This window comes from Oncorhynchus mykiss, chromosome 8 (genome assembly GCF_013265735.2).
Source record: "Oncorhynchus mykiss isolate Arlee chromosome 8, USDA_OmykA_1.1, whole genome shotgun sequence".
NCBI lineage: Eukaryota > Metazoa > Chordata > Actinopteri > Salmoniformes > Salmonidae > Oncorhynchus > Oncorhynchus mykiss.
The window spans coordinates 39,959,000-39,976,381 of NC_048572.1; the positions used below are offsets into that span (position 1 = coordinate 39,959,000).

At 42.4% G+C, this 17,382-nt stretch overlaps 1 protein-coding gene across 1 annotated transcript in view; it reads right to left on the minus strand.

The window, feature by feature from the left end:
• Positions 1 to 369: 369 nt before the first annotated feature.
• Positions 370 to 17,382, minus strand: part of slc22a16 (solute carrier family 22 member 16) — a 57,799-nt gene continuing 40,786 nt past the window's right edge. The window contains exons 6-8 of the mRNA XM_036985462.1: positions 2,092 to 2,201; positions 1,804 to 1,903; positions 370 to 1,605 (exon numbers count right to left, since the gene is read on the minus strand). Of these exons, the coding sequence (XP_036841357.1) occupies positions 1,438 to 1,605; positions 1,804 to 1,903; positions 2,092 to 2,201 (378 nt within the window). The 3' untranslated portion in view covers positions 370 to 1,437. The remainder of the gene's footprint in view (positions 1,606 to 1,803; positions 1,904 to 2,091; positions 2,202 to 17,382) is intronic.

Sequence of the window (17,382 nt, forward strand, 5' to 3'; positions counted from 1 at the left end):
CAAACTTCTTCCATTTAAGAATGAAAGAGGCCACTGTGTTCTTGAGAACCTTCAATGATGCAGACATTTTTTGGTACCCTTCCCCAGATCTGTGCCTCAACACAATCCTGTCTTGGAGCTCTACGGACAATTCCTTTGACCTCATGGCTGTGGGACCATATAGATACAGGTGTGTGCCTTTCCAAATCATGTCCAATCAATTTAATTTACCACAGGTGGACTCCAATCAAGCTGTAGAAACATCTCAAGAATGATCAATGGAAACAGGATGCACCTGAACTCAATTTCGAGTCTCATAACGAAGGGTCTGAATACTTATGTAAATAAGGTTCCTTTTTTTTGCCCAAAAAAATCTGAAAACCTGTTTTGTCATTATGGAGTATTGTGTGTAGATTGATAAGGATTTTTATTTTATTTAATCCATTTTAGAATAAGGCTGTAACGTCACAAAATGTGGAAAAGGAGAAGGAGACTAGTTTCCAAATACACTGTATATTATCACGGTGATATCTTATGGTGGATGCCCTGAGATAGATTCAGTATAAAGTACTTATAGAAAACACAAACACTATGCACTTTTCTCTGTGTGTGTGTGTGTGTGTGTGTGTGTGTGTGTGTGTGTGTGTGTGTGTGTGTGTGTGTGTGTGTGTGTGTGTGTGTGTGTGTGTGTGTGTGTGTGTGTGTGTGTGTGTGTGTGTGTGTGTGTGTGTGCGTGCGTGCGTGTGTCGGTGGACTTCAGATAAACAAAGTACACTTTAAATGACATAACAATAGCATTGTTAGTAACACATAGCCAAAATCAGCTGCACTAGATGATCATCGGGCTGAATAGAGGTAACTAAATCACAGTCTCAGTCAGTGAAACGTCAAATTTCAAACGCACACACACGGGCATGCACGCACACATGCATGCACACACACTTCCTTCATAGAACCTGCACACTCTTTCTTTCTCACTCTCAATCTCTCGCACACACATTCATTAGTGGCTGTGATTGGAAGGCACACGTGACGTGAATATCGAACATGAGGCTCAGTTTCATGTGGCTCTCATCAGGAGACTGAGATGTGGTGAATAAAGGGCCTTCACTTCACTTCCCTCTGTCTCTGTCTGAACAGCTGCAGCCAAGGAACTCAGAGGTTGGCTGCGGTTGGTTGGCTCAACCAGAGCATACCAGCTCTGAAATTGGCCACTTTGCAGAACAAATGTAAAAAAAAACACTTTATTACAAAAAGTTCTACTAAGGTTCCAAATTCGATGTTGTTTGTTTTTGCGGTTGTTTATTTTGTTGGTTTCTTGGTATCGCTTCCAGTAGTCTCTCTCCTTCTCTCTCTCCTCCACTTCCTACTCCCTCTCTATCCCTGGCCACCTCCTTCTCTCTGGTTGGTGGTGAGGTGTATCCCTCAGGGCTTGCCGTCCAACTAGTTGCTCTGGATCTAGTTCATCTCCACCCCCTCCTCAGGGTCTTTCTTTCCCTGATCAGGGCTACTCTTCCTGCCTAGAGCCTCAGCCTCCTCCATGGTGCTGGTCAAGGGCTCACCCAGGGTCTCTGGTAACAACAGGGTCAGAACACCTATTATAAACGCAAGGATCCCCACAATCAGCTATGGGAGAGGAAAGGAAAGCAAAGAGAGGAGAAAAGGAAAGTGTTTGTTGAAGAACTAAAATGTGTCATCATAATCACAATACATGCTCTATCTACAGTGTCTGTCTGTCTGTCTGTCTGTCTGTCTGTCTGTCTGTCTGTCTGTCTGTCTGTCTGTCTGTCTGTCTGTCTGTCTGTCTGTCTGTCTGTCATTTACCTGTGGTAGGTATTGCCAGATGTCAGCTAGGTAGACACAGAAAGGAGCCACGATGCTGCCCACACGACACATCATACTGCCACTGCCCACCGCCAGGGACCTGAGGGGAGAACACACACACACACACACACACACACACACACACACACACACACACACACACACACACACACACACACACACACACACACACACACACACACACACACACAAAGTTCTATAATTGATAGCATCTGTTAGGATACATGAAGCATGTGGGATACATAAAGCTGACAGTTTGTACTGTACCTGATGATAGTTGGGTAGAGCTCACAGGTGTAGAGGTAGATGAGACCAAAGGCTATGGCAATGGCAAACTTCCCTGTCATACTGAGGATGATGACTAACACCTCAATGTCCTGCAGCACAGAGGGAGAGGGGTGGGACAGAGTAGATAAATAAATAGGAGAGAGAGAAATACATTGAAGATAAATAAATAGAAGAGAGAGAGAGCAATCAACAACAGTGCAACTCTAAACACTAACAAACATCTGTTGCCTGATTACGCAGGTCCCAGCCAATCACATCACAGCATCAGTCAACAATCAGTTATTCGAGCTGGAACACACCATTTCAACATGAGGAAATAAGCTACAATGTCTGATCTTTAAACTGAGATATATATTAGTAACTCTGTGATTGAAAAAAAAACGGTTTGACTTTGAGGTTTGCTTTGCTTTAAGCCCAGTGAAGGAGAGAAGTACATTACCACCCCTTCCACTCTTTCTGTCTCTCCTTCTCCTCCTCACTTCTCTCTGTCTCTGGTATCCTTCCCTGGCTGAGCTATCTGCTCATGTAATTGGAGCTGTGTGGTATGTGACCTACTCAGCCAAAGTTGCCTCCCACTCCACAGCAAGCACCCAACACAGTGTGTGTGTGTGTGTAATGATTTTCTTCTTCCTCTGAGGAGGAGTATGAAATATCGGACCAATGCGCAGCGTCGTAAGTCTCCATAATGTATTTATTAAACTGAACACAGAATACAAAAGAACAAGAGAAATAAAGGAAAACCGAAACAATTGAGTATGGTATAACACAGACACAGAAAACAACTACCCACAACCCATAGTGGGAAAACAGGCTGCTTAAGTATGGTTCTCAATCAGAGACAACGATCGACAGCTGCCTCTGATTGGGAACCATACCAGGCCAAACACAGAAATACATAACCTAGAATACACAACACCCCAACTCACGCCCTGACCAAACTAAAACAGAGACATAAAAAAGGAACTAAGGTCAGGACGTGACAGTTGCAGTGGTACTCCACTCCAGCTCAACCAATCTGACCCAGTGCACCTGCAGGACTATAATTCAGGCTGTTGCCATGCTGCAACAGATCCACAGTAAACTATACTGTAACAGGCCTCTCTCTCTCTGTTGGCCAGGAGCTCTGGCCTGCAGCTGCTATGGACCATTACCAACAGATATGGAGATCCCGCCCTGCTGATGATGGAAAACAAGTGGCTACTGCTAGAGCAAACCTGTTAAAGCAGAATCCCACACAAGCACACAAAAACATATTGGACTTTATCACATGTAGCCAATAGGGCAGGGATCATCAACTAGATTCAGTTGCAGGCCAATTTTTTTCCTGAGCGGTTGGTCAGGGGGACGGGAACATAGTTTTCAAATAATTTGTAGACTGAGCCCAAACAGCCCAACAAGCAAGGATAGAAATAATTATGTTTCAGTCAGATATTTGTGATGGTATACAATAATATCTCTCTATTATGCGTGAGAATACTTTAGAAGGGATTTCCGAAAAATAAAATCACTTGGAGCCGACTCCTTGTTGGCCGGGTCTGGTTAAGGTCAATTAAATGGGTGCGTTCGAGTGGATCACTTTTGTCAAGTTGATGGTCACCGACTTCATGCTGCAGCCATCACCTGTATTATGGGAGGCTCTATTGTGAATCAATGATTAGGATGTTTTTGTTTGACCCACGCAAACATGACGTGACTGAAACAACTTTGTAGAAATTCATGTATACAGTGGATATGTACAAATTGATGTGATATTTGAGGCATTCCCTCTCAACAATTGAGTGTACAATGTGCACACATATATTTTAAGTTTGTGAGTGTGTGATATGGAGGTTGAAGACCAGTCTAGCTAACACAAACCTCTCTGAGTCCTTGGATCGCACGTCAGCTAGGCTAGGCTAGTTGGGGATATGTTTATTTTCGACAAGATAAAAAAAAAAACATTTCTAAACAATGGCAACACTGCCATGTTGCACTGAGCCTTGCTGTTTTAAAACCACATTAGTGTCCGACTGTCACAGATAAACCTCCCCCGACTTCTCTCCTCGACTTTCATCTACAGTCAGCTGCTTTCACTTTACCACTCAAACCAGACACTTTTTGGACCCTTTCAAAAATGGGGGTATTAAAATATTTGACATTTGTACCACAAATCAATGTAAGGAGATAAAAAAAATGATGTTGAAATGTTACAAAAATGATAACATTCCTTTAAAAAGTATTGTTGTGACCAAATGATGGATTGGATTATATCGTTTTTCTTTTGTCATGGTGAAGGACCATAAAACCTAATTGAATGGATATGCTATGGGAGCAGAGTTCAGAGTTCAGAATTCAAAGTTTGGATGTAATTGGGCGGTAAGGTACAGGGACATGGGACGCTGAAACTGATTTTTTTGAGAGGGACAATGGGGTCTGTGATAAGCAAGAAGGTAGAATGGGTCAGGTAAGGGTTAAAGTTAGGGCTAGGGTTAGGGTTAAGTCCAAGGATATTGTTAAGGCTAGGGAAGCAGTGATACCCAAATCCACACCTGCTGACATTACTGGAAATTCACTACAATGATACTCAGCTCAGTTACTGTATGTTAAGCACCGATCATTCTGTGTGGGAGAATACAGGCATTCGCAGGTTCCGTAGGCTTAAGGCACAGTTTACTGGGACAGAATTGTGGGTTGTGGCCATTGTAAATACAGTTGAAGTCGGAAGTTTACATACACCTTAGCCAAATACATTTAAACTCAGTTTTTCACAATTCCTGACATTTAATCCTAGTAAGAATTCCCTGTCTTAGAGTCCCAATGGAATCATCCCCTTCATCACCTACAACTGAGCCTTCCCAATACTCTCAGCCACTGACTCCATCACAAGCATCCACTGGGAGCACCACCACACAGACCTCTACAGGTTTTACAGCTGACACTACTATGAATCAGACCCTAACTGGAATAGTTGGTCATGACTCAACATCCTCAATCTTCTCACCACTTTATTTTCATAATGTGAGATGTTAGAATAATAATAGAGAGAATGATTTATTTCAGCTTTTATTTCTTTCATCACATTCCCAGTGGGTCAGAAGTTTACATACACTCGATTAGTATTTGGTAACATTGCCTTTAAATTGTTTAACTTGGGTCAAACGTTTCGGGTAGCCTTCCACAATAAGTTGGGTGAATTTTGCCCCATTCCTCCTGACAGAGCTGGTGTAACTGAGTAAGGTTTGTATGCCTCCTTGCTCGCATACGCTTTTTCAGTTCTGCCCACAAATGCTCTATAGGATTGAGGTCAGGGCTTTGTAATGGCCACTCTAATACCTTGACTTTGTGGTCCGTAAGCCATTTTGCCACAACTTTGGAAGTATGCTTGGGGTCATTGTCCAAAGGGAAGACCCGATGTCTTGAGATGTTGCTTCAATATATCCACATAAGTTTCCTCCCTCCATGATGCCATCTATTTTGTGAAGTGCACCAGTCCCTCCTGCAACAAAGCAGCCCCACAACATGATGCTGCCACCCCCGTGCTTCACGGACTGAATGGTGTTCTTCGGCTTACAAGCCTCCCCCATTTTCCTCCAAGCATAACGATTGTCATTATAGTCAAACAGTTCTATTTTTGTTTCATTAGACCAGAGGACATTTCCTTTGACAAAAAGTGCGACCTTTGTCCCCATGTGGAGTTGCAAACCGTAGTCTGACTTTTTTATGCCGGTCTTGGAGCAGTGGCTTCTTCCTTGCTGAGTAGCCTTTCAGGTTATGTCAATACAGGACTCATTTTACTGTGGATAGAGATACTTTTGTACCGGTTTCCTCCAGCATCTTCACAAGGTCCTATGCTGTTGTTTTGGGATTGATTTGCACTTTTTGCACCAAAGTACGTTCATCTCTAGGAGACAGAGGGCGTCTCCTTCCTGAGCGGTATGACAGCTGTGTGGTCCCATGGTGTTTATACTTGCGTACTATTGTTTGTACAGATGAACGTGGTACCTTCAGGCATTTGGAAATTGCTACCAAGGATGAACCAGAGTTGTGGAGGTCTACAATTTTTTTCTGAGGTCTTGGCTGATTTCTTTAGATTTTCCCATGATGTCAAGCAAAGAGGCACTGAGTTTGAAGGTAGGTCTTGAAATACATCCACAGGTCCACCTCCAATTGACTCAACTGTCAATTAGCTATTCAGAAGCTTCTAAAGCCTTGACATCATTTTCTGGAATTTTCCAAGCCGTTTAAAGGCACAATCAACTTAGTATATGTAAACTTCTGACCCACTGGAATTGTGATACAGTGAATGATAACTGAAATAATTTGTCTGTAAACAATTGTTGGAAAAATTACTTGTGTCATGCACAAAGTAGATGTCCAAACCGACTTGCCAATCTATGGTTTGTTAACAATAAATTTGTGGAGTGTTTTAGTGACTGTTTTAATGACTCCAACCGAAGTGTAAATACACTGCCCATAAAAATAACAAAAAACAGATAAATTGGCCAAATATGTATTTTTTTTAAATGTATTAATACATTTAAATACATTCCAACATGTATTACGGAATGTATTTACAATGTATATCACAATATACGTTAAAAGCATTGTAAAGTGTATTTAATGCATGTAAAAAAAAATGCATTAAAGAGTATTTTATAATATATTTTCACATGTACCTATCAAAATATTTGGTAAATATATTTTTAAATGTACTTGGAAATGTTTTGTAAAATATATTCCAACATGCAATTAAACGTATTTGAAAGAAAAACCTATGGAAAATTTAATAAATTGTCCAAATCAAATTGTAACGAAATTACAGTCTTAATTGTTACATTTTAGTAGGCATCTCATGTACTTGGTCTCACATGTACTTATATCAATCTCATTAAGACTGTAGAACTGGCAGTGTACACACTTAACCTTTAATTACAGAATAGAAGATAACACATTAAATGGCATGACAATCTGGCAAAGCGTTAGAGACAAAGCCACGCCCCCAACAAGCCACGCCTCCAAGTCTTCTAACAAGTGGCTGCCGCTACAATATATTTTGTCAAAATGCATTTTTACTTTACTTGACACATACAGTACCAGTCAAAAGTTTGGACACGCCTACTCATTCCAGAGTTTTTCTTATTTTATTATTTTCTACATTGTAGAATAATAGTGAAGACATCAAAACTATGAAATAACATATATGGAATCATGTAGTAACCAAAGAAGTTACAGGTGTGGCATTTAAGAATCTGATTAAACAGAATGATCATTACCACGGTGCACCTTGTACTGGGGAAAATAAAAGGCCACTCTAAAATGTAAAGTTTTGTCACACAACACAATGTCACAGATCTCTCAAGTTTAGAGGGAGAGTGCAATTGGCATGCTGACTGCACAAATGTGCAGTCACAAATGTCCTGAACAGCTGATGAACCTGAGGAGAATTTTCTGTCTGTAATAAAGCCCTTTTGTGGGGAAAAACTCATTCTGATTGGCTGGGCTGACTCCCCAGTGGGTGGGCCGGTTCCCAAGTGTGTGGGCCTATGCCCTCCCAGGCTCATCCATGGCTATGCCCCTGCCCAGTCATGTGAAATCCATAGATTTATAGAATCCATAGAATTTATTTCAATTTACTTACATGAACTGTAACTTAGTAAAATCATTGAAATTGTTGCATGTTGCATTTATATTTTGTTCAGTATAGTTTGTTGTCATTAGTTCCAGTACAGTACAACATTAATAACATTTTTGTTGATCGGAAACAACAGTTCTATTATTCATTTCTGTTTTATTCATCTGCAAGAAAGTATGTTCCTTTAAGAGTGACTGATGACGTCACAGCTAGCGCGAGCTTGCAGTGTTAATTAACCTAACTCCCAAATTCAGCTATCACAGCAGATATCACAGATCAACAGAATCATTTTCAAAGGAGAGAAAAATCATCATTCCTACCAGTCTCAGAAGATCCATGCTGGACACATGGAGATGGAAAAGTGCAAACAGAGAGCATGGGACATTTTGTTTTGGCACAGATTGTGCAAACAAATAGAGGACATTGTTGGTAAATGCCCCACCTGTCTTGACCTACACCCCTCAAATGCCAAAGCGCCAATGTTACATCACCAGATCTGCAGCTGAAAGCAGCTTTTGCCAGGCATGGCATCGTAGAGACTATAGTATCTGACAGTCAAAGGAGTTTGAATCCTTCATAAAAGCATGGGATTTAACACGTCACCACAAGTCCGCATTACCTTCAAAGTAATGGCCTTGCTGACATGAGCTTCAACCTGAGGTCGTCAGATACAAGGAAATCCATGCGAAGCGTGCACAGAGACAACACTAAAAGCGATACTACGATAGGTCAGCTAGACCACTGCCACCACTGAACGACAGAGAATCAGTTAGGATCCAGGAGCATGGCTACCAGCAGTGATCATCCAGCCAGCTGACACTGAAGTTCATATCATGTCCACACCGCAGAAGGAACAGTGTACCGCTGCAATCGGCCTCACCTACTGAACACAAAAGAACAACACACTGACCAGATGCACTGTTTCTCTGAAAGAGAACGTGATGGACTAAACACACACACAGCACAACATACACCATACTTACCTGCAACACCACAAGAAATGTTGACTGACACAGAAGCGTGCTCAGCTTCATACCACACATGGTCAGGAAGAGAGGTCATGCTGTAGAGCTGTCCTAGACCTGTAAAATGTCAAAGGGTGTAGGCGGGTCGCTGCCCTAAAAGAGTTACAGCCTATAAACTTGCTATTGAAAAGTTAACTTGAAATGCTTTGGTATTGTATTTGCTTGAAATGTTGAGATGTCATTGCTACAGTGAACAGCTGAGTTGCTGAGAAATCTTGGCTCTAAAAGTAACAGTATGTTGAATCATTGTTTCAGAGTCCCCTTTATGTTTCCAAAATGGCGTAGCAGTCGGACGTGTGTTTTGTCTCGTATATACCTTGTATATATTTTAATATCAATTTCCATCTACGCACTGAACATACTCTCCTGCAACCCGTCTCACCCAACATGGTACGGATCCGTTATTTTTTATACTTAAAAAACGGAACCCCCATCAAAAGCTAGCCAGCTAACTGGCTACTAGCTAGTAGTCAGTTAGCCATTGCTAAGCCCATCTACTAGGCCCATCTCCCGGCTAGCTGAAGAGGCCCATCAGCCACTCCTTGGGCCGACCCATCACGACTGGACTACCAACGTGAATTGCCCGAGGGGGTCTCTCAACTGGCTCCTCCATTGCGACGTCCCCTGAATGCCCATCCGCTAGCCTGCTAGCCGCGGCCCGCTAGCTGTCTAGAGCACATCGGACTGTTAGCTTAAGAGACCCATCGGACAAATTCTTTGGCCACATATTTTGCCAATTGGCCTGGTTTACCACACGGAGCCCTGCTGATCTGTTTGCCAACTTAACTGCACGAGGGGGCCACAACAGACTTTCTTCCATCGCGACATCCCTCAAAGGCCCTTATGCTAGCTTGTTATCCCCGGCCAGCTAGCTGCCTGAAGCCACTCACTGGACTCCTATGATCACGCGGCTATGCATGTCTCTACCTAACGTTAATATGCCTTGTCCATTGCTGTTATGGATAGAAATTATTGCCTTATTTCACAGTTGAGCCTCTAGCCCTGCTCAATACGCCTTAGTTAACACTTTAGTTCCACCTCCCACACATGCGGTGACATCACCTGGATTAAATTATATTTCTAGAGACAATATCTCTTTCATCGTCACTCTATGCACAGGTTTACCCCCACTGTATTCACATCCTACCATACCCTTGTCTGTATATTATGCCTTGAATCTATTCCACTGTGCCCAGAAATCTGCTCCTTTTACTCTCTGTTCTGAACGTACTAGACGTCCAGTTCTTTTAGCCTTTAGCTGTACCCTTATCCTACTCCTCCTCTGTTCCTCTGGTGATGTAGAGGTTAATCCAGGCCCTGCAGTGCCTAGCTCTACTCCCATTCCCCATGCACTCTCATTTGTTGACTTCTGAAACCGTAAAAGCCTTGGTTTCATGCATGTTAACATTAGAAGCCTCCTCCCTAAGTTTGTTTTATTCACTGCCCTAGCATACTCCACCAACCTTGATGTCCTTGTCGTGTCTGAATCCTTGAAATTTCCATACACAACTACAACATTTTCCGTCAAGATAGAAATTCCAAAGGGGAAGGAGTTGCAATCTACTGCAGAGATAGCTTGCAAAGTTCTGTCAAACTTTCCAGGTCTATGCCCAAACGGTTCGAGTTTCTAATTTTAAGAATTAATCTCTCCAGAAATAAGTCTCTCACCACTGCTGCCTGTTATAGACTCCCCTCAGCTTCCAGCTGTGCCCTGGACACCATATGTGAATTGATTGCCCCCCATCTATCTTCAGAGTTCGTTCTGTTAGGAGACCTAAACTGGGATATGCTTAACACCCCAGCAGTCCTACAATCTAAGCTAGATGCCCTCAATCTCACATAAATGATCAAGGGAACCACCAGGTACAACCCTAAATCCGTAAACATGGGCGCTGACCAACTTGCCCTCCAAATACACCTCTGCTGTTTTCAATCAGGATCTCAGCGATCACTGCCTCATTGCCTGCATCCGCTATGGGTCTGCGGTCAAACGACCACCCCTCATCACTGTCAAACGCTCCCTAAAACACTTTTGCGAGCAGGCCTTTCTAATCGACCTGGCCCAGGTATCCTGGAAGGATATTGACCTCATCCTGTCAGTCGAGGATGCCTGGTCGTTCTTTAAAAGTAATTTCTTCACCATCGTAAATAAGCATGCTCCATTTAAAAAAAATGTAGAACTAAGAACAGATATAGCCCTTGGTTCACTCCAGACCTGACTGCCCTTGACCAGCACAAAAACATCCTGTGGCGGACTGTGCAATAGCATTGAATAGTCCTTGCGATATGCATGCGATATGCAACTGTTCAGGGAAGTCAGGAAACTAAAGGCTAGCTTTTTCAAACAGAAATGTGCATCCTGTAGCTGTAACTGTAATGTTTTGGGACACTGTAAAGTCCATGGAGAACAAGATACCCTCCTCCCAGCTGCCCACTGCACTGAGGCTAGGCGACACGGTCACCACCGATAAGCATGTCTCTACGATCGGCCATGCTTTCCTCCTGGCTACCCCAACCCTGGCCAACAGCTCCGGACCCCTCGCAGCTACTTGCCCGAGCCTCCCCAGCTTCCCCTTCACCCAAATCCAGATCGCAGATGTTCTGAAAGAGCAGCAAAACCTGGGCCCGTACAAATCAGATGGGCTAGACAATCTGGACCCTTTCTTTCCACAATTATCTGCTGCCATGAAACCCCTATTAACAGTCTCTTCAACCTCTCATTTCGTCCGAGATCCCTGAAGATTGGAAAGCTGCCGCGGTCATCCCCCTCTTCAAAGGGGGTGACACTCTAGACCCAAACTGTTACAGACCTATATCCATCATGCCCTGCCTTTCTAAAGTCTTTGAAAGCTAAGTTAATAAACAGACCACTGACCATTTCGATTCCCACCGTACATTCTCCGCTGTGCAATCCTGTTTCCGAGCTGGTCATGGGTGCACCTCAGCCACGCTCAAGGTCCTTAACGATATGATAACCGCCATCGATAAAAGACAGTACTGTGCAGCCGTCTTCATCAATCTGGCCAAGGCATTCGACTCTGTCAATCATTGTATTCTTATCGGCAGACTCAATAGCCTTGGTTTCTCAAATGACTGCCTCGCCTGGTTCACCAACTACTTCGCAGCTAGAGTTCAGTGTGTAAAATCGGAGGGCCTGTTGTCCAGACCTCTGGCAGTCTCTATGAAGGTACCACAGGGTTCAATTCTCTGGCCGACTCTTTTCTCTGTATATATCAACGATGTCGCTCTTGCTGCGGGTGATTCCCTGATCCATCTCTAAGCAGATGACACCATTCTGTATACATCTGGCCCTTCTTTGGACACTGTGTTAACAAACCTCCAAACGAGCTTCAATGCTATACAACACTCCTTCTGTGGCCTCCAACTACTCTTAAACGATAGCAAAACCAAATGCATGCTTTTCAACCGTTCGCTGCCCGCACCCGACCGCCCGACAAGCATCACTACTCTGGATGGTTCTGACCTAGAATACGTGGACAACTACAAATACCTAGGTGTCTGGCTAGACTGTAAACTCGCCTTCCGCACTAACATCAAACATCACCAATCCAAAATCAAATCTAGAATCGGTTTTCTATTTCGCACCAAAGCCTCCTTCACTCACGACGCCAATCTTACCCTAGTAAAACTGACTATACTACCGATCCTCGACTTTGGCTTCCAATAGTCTACTCGGCAAATTGGATGCAGTCTATCACAGTGCCATCCGTTTTGTTACCAAAGCGCCACCCACCACTGCGAGCTGTATGTTCTAGTCGGCTGGCCCTTGCTACATATTCATCGCCAGACCTACTGGCTCCAGGTCATCTATAAGTCTATGCTAGGTAAAGCTCCACCTTATCTCAGCTCACTGGTCACGATAACAATACCCACCCGGTGCACGCTCTACAGGAGGTATATCTCACTGGTCACCCCCAAAGCCAACACCTTTTTTGGCCGCCTATCCTTCCAGTTCTCTGCTGCCAGTGACTGGAACAAATTGCAAAAATAGCTGAAGCTGGAGACTTACATTTCCCTCACTAACTTTAAACATCAGCTATCTGAGCAGCTAACCGATCGCTGCAGCTGTACATAGTCCATCTGTTCATAGTCCATCTGTCAATCTACCTACCTCATCCCCATATTGTATTTATTTACTTTGCTGCTCTTTTGCACACCAGTATCACTACTTACACACCATCATCTGCTCATCATCATCTGTTCATCTATCACTCCAGTGTTAATCTACTAAATTGTAATTACTTTGCTACTATGGCCTATTTATTGCCTTACCTCCTCATGCCATTTGCACACACTGTATATAGACTTTTTTTCTATTATGTTATTGACTGTACGTTTGTTTATTCCATGTGTAACTCTGTGTTGTTGTTTCTGTCGCACTACTTTGCTTTTTCTTGGCCAGGTCGCAGTTGTAAATGAGAACTTGTTCTCAACTTTTTTATATTAAAAATGTGCCCCGCACCTTGAAAGCGGAAGCTCTAGCTTGGTGCTTGGTGCAGATGTTGCCTGTAATCCATTGATTCTGTTTGGGATATGTACCTACGGTCACTATGGAGACAACGTCATCGATGCACTTATTGATGAAGCCGGTGACTGAGGTGATATACTCCTCAATGCCATTGGATGAATCCCGGAACATATTCCAGTCTGTGCTAACAAAACAGTCCTGTAGCGTAGCATCTGCGTCATCTGACCACTTCGTATTGAGCGAGTCACTGGTACTCCCTTCTTTAGTCTTTGCTTGTAAGCAGAAATCAGGAGGATAGATTTAGTCAGATTTGGCAAATGGAGGGTGAGGAAGAGCTTTGTACGTGTCTCTGTGTGTTGAGTAAAGGTGGTCTAGAGGTTTTTTTCCACTGGTTGCACATGTGAAATTAAGTAAAAGTCCCCGGCCACTAGGAGCGCACCTTCTGGATGAGCATTTAGATGTTTGCTTATGGTCTTACACAACTTGTTGAGAGCGGTCTTAGTGCCAGCATCGGTTTGTGGTGGTAAATAGACAGCTACGAAAAATATATATGAAAACTCTTGGTAGATAGTGTGGACTACAGCTTATCATGAGGTACTCTACCTCAGGCGAACAATACCTCAAGACTTCCTTGATATTACTTTGCGCACCAGATGTTATTGACAAATCGACACACACCACCCCCCTTCGTCATACCGGAGGTAATTGTTTGGTCTTGCCAATGCATGGAAAGCACAGCCAACTGTATATAGTGCATGTGGAAAGTATTCGGACCCCTTCCCCTTTTCCACATTTTGTTACGTTACAGGTTTACTCTAAAATAGATTAAAGAAAAAAAATCCTCATCAATCTACACACAATACCCCATAATGACAAAGCGAAAACAGGTTTTTAGAATTGTTTGAAAAAGTATTAAAAAAAGTTCAGACCCTTTGTTATGAGAATCGAAATTGAGCTCAGTTGAATCCGATTTCCATTGATCATCCTTGAGATGATTCTACAACTTGATTAGAGTCCACCTGTGGTAAATTCAATTGATTGGACATGATTTGGAAAGGCACCACATTTTCTATATAAGTTCCCTCAGTTGACAATGTATGTTAGAACAAAAACCAAGGATTGTGTCAAGGCACAGATCTGGGGAAGCGTATCAAAACATGTGTGAAACATTGAAGGTCCCCAAGACCACAGTGGCCTCCATTCTTAAATGGAAGAAGTTTGGAACCACCAAGACTCTTCCTAGAGCTGGCAGCCCGGCCAAACTGAGCAATCGGGGGAGAAGGGCCTTGGTCAGGGAGGTGACCAAGAGCTCCAGAGTTCCTCTATGGAGAGAAACATCCAGAAGGACACCATCTCTGCAGCACTCCATCAATCAGGCCTTTGTGGTAGATTGGCCACTCTTCAGTAAAAGGCACATGACAGCCTGCTTGGAGTTTACCAAAGGCACCTAAAGTAGGCACCTAAAGGACTCTCAGACTGTGATAAAATGATTCTCTGGTCTGATGAAACCAAGATTGAACTCTTTGGCCTGAATGCCAAGCGTCACGTCTGGAGGAAACCTGGCACCATCCAGATGAAAGGTGCAAAGTACTGTTCAGAGAGACCTACTCCAGAGCATCATCAAATCACACAGCCAAGACAATGCAGGAATAGCTTCGGGACATGCCTTGAGTGGCCCAGCCAGAGCCCGGATTTGAAGCCGATCGAACATCTCTGGAGAGACCTGAAAATAGCTGTGCAGCGATGCTCCCCATCCAACATTGCTTGAGAGGATCTGTAAATGTGATATTTCCATTTTTGCTTTTTCATTAAGGGGTATTGTGTGTAGATTGATGAGGACATTTTTTTTAAATACATTTTAGAATAAGACTAATGTAACAAAATGTGGAAAAAGTAAAGTGGTCTGAATACTTTCCAAATATTTATGCAAATAAGTGGGATTATTATTTGTTTTTGAAAGGGACAATGACCCAACACACCTCCAGGCTGTGTACGGGCTATTTGACCAAGGAGAGTGATTGAGTGCTGCATCAGATGACCTGGCCTGGTCATATACTTATGTCATGTAATAAAATGCAAATGAATTACTTACAAATCATACAATGTGATTTTCTGGATTTTTGTTTTAGATTCCGTCTCTCACAGTTGAAGTGTACCTATGATAAGAAATTACAGACCTCTACATGCTTTGTAAGTGGGAAAACCTGCAAAATCGTCAGTGTATCAAATACTTTTTCTCCCCACTGTATATGGGTAAGAGTCAAGCTAGCTACATTTTCAGATATTACACGTTTCTAATTTTGTCAGAAAGTCGTTTTCCTTTCAAGTTAAAGTCTACTGTTAGCTAGCTAGCTAGCTATCTTTTAGCTGGCTGGCTCGCTAGCTAATGGTGCGTAAATGATCTGTCTAGTAATATTATTCATATCTCAGAGACATTTGCTTTGGTAGTTAGAGCCTAATGTTAGCTAGATAACATTTAACCTTGTTGGTTGGCTACCTGCAGATACATGCAGGGTAGTAACGTCATGAGTTGGGATTATGGTTCATTGATTAGCTAGCTAGGGTACATGTCTTAACAAAAGACTCCACTATGCAAGTAACCATTTCAATAGAATGTTCACGATGTCACTGTGACAACTGTTGATAGACATAGTTGGTAAAGTGGCTTGCGAAAGTATTCACCCCCTTAGCATTGTTCCTATTTTGTTGCCTTACAACCTGGAATTAAAATTGGGGTTTTGTATCATTTGATTTACACAACATGCCTACCACTTTGAAGATGCTAAATATGTTTTATTGTGAAACAAACAAGAAATAAGAGGAAAAAACAGACAACTTGAGCGTGCATAACTATTCACCATACTTCACTGTGGGGATAGTGTTCTCAGGGTGATGAGAGGTGTTGGGTTTGCTCCAGGCATAGCTTTTTCCTTCATGGTGTCGTGTCTTTACTATCATTAAATTGAAGACATAGTTTTATCAAAGATTCCTTGTAATTAGTATAACGCGATCAAAGTAATTAATCGTGTACCTGTAATTAACTAGGAAATAGGTGCACCAAGGAAAGTATTCAGATTACAAAGTTATAATTTCCCAATATAACCTTTCAGATATTTTCATATCTGATCAATAGTCTTCTGATTAATTATTTATTTATTTTACCTCACGTTAGTCTCATTCCAAACGTCGTAAATTGTTGGTTATCTGCACGAACCCAGTCTTCACTATGAGTCATCCATACATAAATTGTCTTAAATAATTTATTTATTACTAACTAAGTAATTCACAGAAATGCATTAACAAACAGTAAATATGGTTACATGAAATGATAGAATGTGCCCTAGTGGGCTGAACCGGCATGGCAGCTTGTTAGACAAAGGGACAATGGGGTAGTCAACTAAGAAGTCATTACAGAGTTAATAATTATAACAATTGAAATGCTAATCCTTACACATGAGCGCTCACACAGTCGGGAACAATTGCAATCAATATATATATTTACGCTCAGTGTGTCGTCTTGATCGCTGGTGAAAAGTTCATATATTTTGCAGAATTGTCCGAGGGGTTGTGGTTAGAGGGGATTGTTCAGAGTGACATTCGTTATAGGCTGCATGTTTCGGCGGTTGTCGTTCTTCGCGTTCAATGATGCCGAATTCCTAGCTGCAGACTAGTAATTAGTATCAAAGACTTGTTCTCATTCTGTCGGTATCGATAGTCTAAGAGTTTAACCACCTTCTAATGGAGAAAAACTTGGTCTACTGATAATTTCTCAAAGTTGGGCTTTATTCGGAATGGCAGAAAAGGGCTGTCCCAGGATGTCTGACCCTAACTGGGCTCAGGGGCGGTCCTCTGATTTAGTTCAAATCAAAAGGAAATTGTATTTTTCTTCATTAAACAGTCCACAATCATATTACACCATTATTAAAACAGTATCATCCTCACTTATTCATCTTATACAACAATTAGATATGAGGTTTACATCTGAGGCTATTATATGAACAGCGTTATGGTAATGTGGCCACACCGTCTCTCTTGAGCTTCCCAAGTTGTGACAAACGCAGCAGTTCGTAGCTGGATTCTTCACCAATCTTTTACACTTTCTCTGGAACATGAAATTTGTTCGAACCTCACATTCTGTGAGGTGG